General features: G+C 47.9%; 1 protein-coding gene across 1 annotated transcript in view; it reads left to right on the plus strand.

The window, feature by feature from the left end:
* The window catches only part of CATSPERG (cation channel sperm associated auxiliary subunit gamma), a 36,212-nt gene extending 33,510 nt beyond the window's left edge, over nt 1-2,702 (plus strand). The window contains exons 24-27 of the mRNA XM_023760564.1: nt 404-490; nt 2,069-2,161; nt 2,250-2,349; nt 2,439-2,702. Of these exons, the coding sequence (XP_023616332.1) occupies nt 404-490; nt 2,069-2,161; nt 2,250-2,349; nt 2,439-2,702 (544 nt within the window). The remainder of the gene's footprint in view (nt 1-403; nt 491-2,068; nt 2,162-2,249; nt 2,350-2,438) is intronic.
* The last annotated feature ends 2,544 nt before the right edge of the window (nt 2,703-5,246 follow it).

A 5,246-nucleotide genomic window follows, 5' to 3' on the forward strand; every position in this document is an offset into this window, starting at 1 on the left:
CTGGACAAGTAATCCCTGTGAACCAGCCCCATAATTGGGCCTTCCTTTCCCTGCAGAACCCTCAGGCTTCCCAGCCACAGACCTTACCCTTGCTCTTGCTGCAACCTCACCCACCTTGGTATCTCAGGGCCCTGTCCACAGCAAGGCTCCTAAGGTCCCACAAACTCTTGCCCCTTCCACAATGTGAGGCCCCATGCCCTGCCCACCAAAGGTTCCAACCTCTACCCCAACCCCAACCCCACCCCCACCCACTGAAGGCTCCAACCCCGACCCCCCCACCACCACCACTGCTCACATTGCTGGCCTCCTTTTGCAAGGGCAGCCCAGGGCCCCCCCACACACACTCCCCCTGCTCCACCGAGGTTCCATGGTCCCCTACTGAGGTTATGGCGGTCCTCTACAGCACCTACAGCCTCATCTGGACCACCAAGAACTCAACAGCTACCAAGGACTTGGCTTTCAACATCATGTCCCACAACATGGGCATTGAGTGAGTGCATATCCTGGCTGCCGGCCCTTTATCTCCCACATGCCCATAATCTGTCAGCCAATCCATCCCTTCTGCTTCTGGGAGACCAAGCCACACTGACCACCTTTGTGTTCCTCAAATGGGGCTGATCTTTACATAAGCTGGACCCTCTATCTGCAGTGCTAGTCCCTCTTACTTCTTCTTCAGGCCTTAGTTTAGATGCCTCTTCACCTAGGAGGATTTTTCTGACAGTTCTAGATGGGACAGTTGGTTTCCATCCTTCTGTGCTACCCCATTCCCGCCTTGACCCTCTGCCTTTGTTCCCCATCCCAGCCCTGTCTCCTATGAGGTCTGTCTCCTATATAGGTCCAGATTCAGAATAAACTCAACATAATATTTGTGGAATGAGATAATGAACAAGTTTAATTAATTCATGGTAGGCATTATTGACATTTGAGTAGAGGTCTTAATGATGAATTAAACAATGGAGGAGTAAGTTAGTGTATAGGAACTCAATTACTTTTTTTTGTCGTGTTGTTAATCCTCACGCAAGGATATTTTTTCCCATTAATTTTTAGAGAGAGTGGAAGGGAGGGGGAGAGGCAGAGAGAAAAACATTGATATGAAAGAGACACATTGATTGGTTGCCTCCCACACATGCCCAGACCAGGGCCAGAGATGGAGCCTGCAACCGAAGAAGCCTACATGCCCTTGACAGGAATAGAACCCAAGACCCTTTGATCCATGGGCTGATGCTCTAACCACTGAGCAAAACCAGCTAGGGCTCAATTACTATTTTTTATTCAATGAGAGGAAGAAAATGATGCCATGAGCAAATGAGAGAAGTGAGAGAATGAACAAAATAACCAACTTGCACCGAGTCAGCATTCAACCTATGATTGTTGAATAAATGAATAAAGGGAAGAGTAAATGAAGAAAGATGTGACTTTGTACCTAATAGATGCTGCAAGCCTCACCCACCTTGGTATCTCAGGCCCCTGTCCACAGCAAGGCTCCTAAGGTTCCACAAACTGTAGGGTCAAGCTCTATTTGTAGGATGAAGGAATGAAGGTAGTAAGGTATAAGTGAGGAGTTGGTACATAAAAGGTGTACAATCCATAATCTAGATCAGGGGTGGGGAACCTTTCTTCTGCCAAGGGCCATTTGGATATTTATAACATCATTGTCAGGCCATACAAAATTATCAACTTAAAAACTAGCCTGTTACATTTGGTCAAAATTTAATTAACTCACCCCTAATGCCTTGGCAGGGCCAGATCAAATTATTTCATGGGCCTTATATGGCCCTTGGGCTGGACATTCCCCACTCCTGATCTAGATGAATGCATAGTAACAGAGTAATTGACAGATGGACATGGAAAGGCAGGAGGAAATGAATGAGTAAACAAATGGCCTATCACTTCCTAGGCGTTCAGCCAGCCTTATTGGGTAAATGAATGAAGGAATGAATCAGGTATGAAGTTATAAGATTGTACCTAATTGGTGCTAACTTAAAGTTTTTGGGGTAGAGGGAGAAATCAAGGGTGGGCACCTGCTATGCATGATTTGCAGCACAAATGCCTGATCATGGGCCCCCAGGTGGCTGTGTCTGGAGAACTCTCCATGCCATGACACCGTTCCCCATAGCATCTTCGCCCCCGAATTCTTCTTCAAGGTGCTGGTGAGCAATAGGTAAGCCAGGCATGTGGCCCAGGTGGGATCAGGGGCTTCCTGTGGGGTGCCTGACTCCTCCCCAATTCTTAACCCCTTCTCCCACCAGAGGTGTGGACAAGAGCACATACTGTGACTACCAGCTCACCTTCCTGCTACATCTACACGGGCTTCCACTCAATGCCAAGCGAGCCCTCTTCATCCTCATGGTGAGTGACTGGCTGCTCAGGAGCTGCCCTGCAAGGTGGACAGGGACCCACCAGGCTGCCCATCCACACCTGTTGTGTGGTACATGCAGGTGTCGACCAGTGTGTTTCTTGGCCTGGTGATCCTCTACATCATCACCTGCCTCTTGCTGCCCCTTATGTTGAAGATGTGCAATACCCTCCGCTGGAAAATCAACACCATCATCGCATCAGATTCCTACTATTCCTACAGCTCCTCTTCTATAGCCTTCAGCAGGTCATCTGAGTCCAAATCTAGTGTTGGCTCCAAAGTTGGCTCCAAGGTGGCAGTGAACAAGGCTGAACCTGAGGAAGTTGTGAAGAAGTCACTGACCTAGGCCACTTACCTGCCCCATCCACTCTCATTCCTTCCTTCCTGGGCCATCTTTGAAATGCAACTGTCACCCATCCCAAACCTGTCTCTCTGTTTTGCTTAAATTTTCATTTCTCTTTCAGACCACACAGCCACATAGGTCATTAAAATACCAAAGTCCTTCTGTGCCAGCTGGTAAATAGCAGCTTCTCTATGTGCCTGCCAACTAAGCCCCGCCCCAGGGCGCCCATGACCTCTCTACAGTCCAGCAGGGTCCTCCATGACCCAGGCCCATTGCTATGGCCTGAAGTCTGTTCTGATTGTTCAGTACCCAAGTTTTGCACCAGTCATTAAATATTTCAGATATCAACACCTATCTGGTATTTAGCTTAAGGAGGGGACTCTGGAGAGGTTAGGATTTTTTTTTTATAAGTAGCAAAAATTTCACTCAAATAGTCCAAATGGAAATGATAATATATGGGTTTTGTCAAGATAAGTTCCAGGTATGGCTTGATCCAGAAGTCTTCAATATCCATAGGATTCTCACTCCATTTCGCTGTAGCTTTCCCTCCTCTGAGTGTGGTCTCTGGCCTCAGGCCAGCCCCCCTCACAATCTGAGGGTACATATCCACAGGTCTTATTGTCCAGAGGAATAAAGGCCTGGGGTCTAACATGCCCAGGCTGTCAGTCCTGTCAGTCACTCTATTGGATGGGTTGGGTCATAAGCTCACCACTTTACCTCTCACACTGCCAGAGGGATTTGACTTTGAGTGGCTTAGACCAATCAGAGCACACTCCTGTATCTGAGGGGCAGTCAGTCTTACCCTAATCTCATGCTTTCTATGAGTATGTGTAATGGCAGTTCTTCTTATCAAGAGGGGAAAGAAGCTGAAAGGCAAAAAGTAAATGCACCTTTGTACTCCAGTCCCTGTCTCCCCAGTGGACTCAACTACCGCCCCTCCTCAGAGGTTGCAAGTGAAGTGACTCTGGAAGTCCTCTGACCACCCCCCTTTTCTCTCCTACTCTAGGAGTAGAGGCCCAGGGGTCATACACTCTGAAGGGACACCAGATAATACAGCAAGACCAGCTTGTCCATGACGATATAGCTCCAGGAGCAGGCAAGGCCACTAAGGTCATGATATTGAGCTTGAAAATTATCAGAGGAGCACTCAGAACTGAGAAGCTGAAGGATGTGGTCAGATATTACAAAGATGTCCTGGTTTCCCTGTGGGGAATGGCTCAAGACTGGAGGCAGAGATCCCAGGAGGCACTAGGCCAGGGACCTGGGCAGAAGAGGATGGTGCTGGACCAAAGCCTGGTTGATAAAGCAGAGGAGGGGGCAGGTGGGAGAGATGCTCAGGAGGCCTAGTGAACACACTGTGGGGGTGGTGGCCCATGTAAGAAATAGGAGCAAGGGAGAATTTAAGAAAAGGTCCAGAACTCTGTCCTGGGTTTGGGAGACAAAGAAACTGTCCCTGAAATGAGGACCAGGGAGAAAGAGCAGGTTTTGGAGAGACACCCAGGCCAGTTGCAGTCACAGTTGGTGTAGGAGGTCTGAGAGACTTCTAGAAAAGGCTATCCAGGAGGCTTCAGGAACCTCAGATCTGGGGGTCAGGAGGAAACTCAGGGATAGTCAAGCAGTATAAAATAATAGTGAGCAGTACAAATTTATCTATAAACAAAATTAATTGCATTGATTCAATTATGGAGAATGTGATGGAATAACATCCTGTTTTGACCATTCAGGCTGATTTCAACCAGAATCCATGGACACTGGTAGGTAGTGGAATAAATATTTTAAGTTGTGAAAGAAAACAAAAATGATAGCGGAGGTAAATGTTGTACTTGCTTTCCCCCATAACATCAAAATTACAACAAAACTACAGAACCCCCTGAAGTCTAGCTGACCAGAACTCCTATAATTAAGGATATACAAAAGAAGCCACTTGAGCCATAGCCGGTTTGGCTCAGTGGATAGAGCATTGGCCTACGGACTCAAGGGTCCCAGGTTCGATTCCGGTCAAGGGCATGTACCTTGGTTGCGGGCACATCCCCAGTAGGGAGTGTGCAAGAGGCAGCTGATCGATGTTTCTCTCTCATCGATGTTTCTAACTCTCTATCCCTCTCCCTTCCTCTCTGTAAAATTATCAATAAAATATATTTTTTTATAAAAGGAAGCCACTTGAGTGGTAGGAGGGGCGGAGATGCAGAATGGGGTAGTCCCACACCCATGTGTGGCGGTTAAAAATCTGGAGGGATAGCCTGAGGTGTAAGGGATCCCAACTCCACACCAGGTTCCCCAGTCCAGGGTTACAATGCCAGGAAGAGAAGTCTGTAAAAACTAAAGGGGATTGCAGCTAAATGAGATCGAGAGCTACTAGGTCCCAGGCATTCCTCTTAAAGTGCCCGCTCAAGGACTTACTTGCAGATGGACTTACTCACTCTGAGCTCCAACACTGGAGCAGCAGCTCGAAAAGCTCAAGGGAGCCCAGTCGGTGTGGTTCAGTGGTTGAGCATTGACCTATGAACCAGGAAGGAGGTCATGATTCTATTCTGAGTCAGGGCACAT

This window comes from Myotis lucifugus, unplaced genomic scaffold, assembly GCF_000147115.1.
Source record: "Myotis lucifugus unplaced genomic scaffold, Myoluc2.0 scaffold_185, whole genome shotgun sequence".
Taxonomy (NCBI): Eukaryota; Metazoa; Chordata; class Mammalia; order Chiroptera; family Vespertilionidae; genus Myotis; species Myotis lucifugus.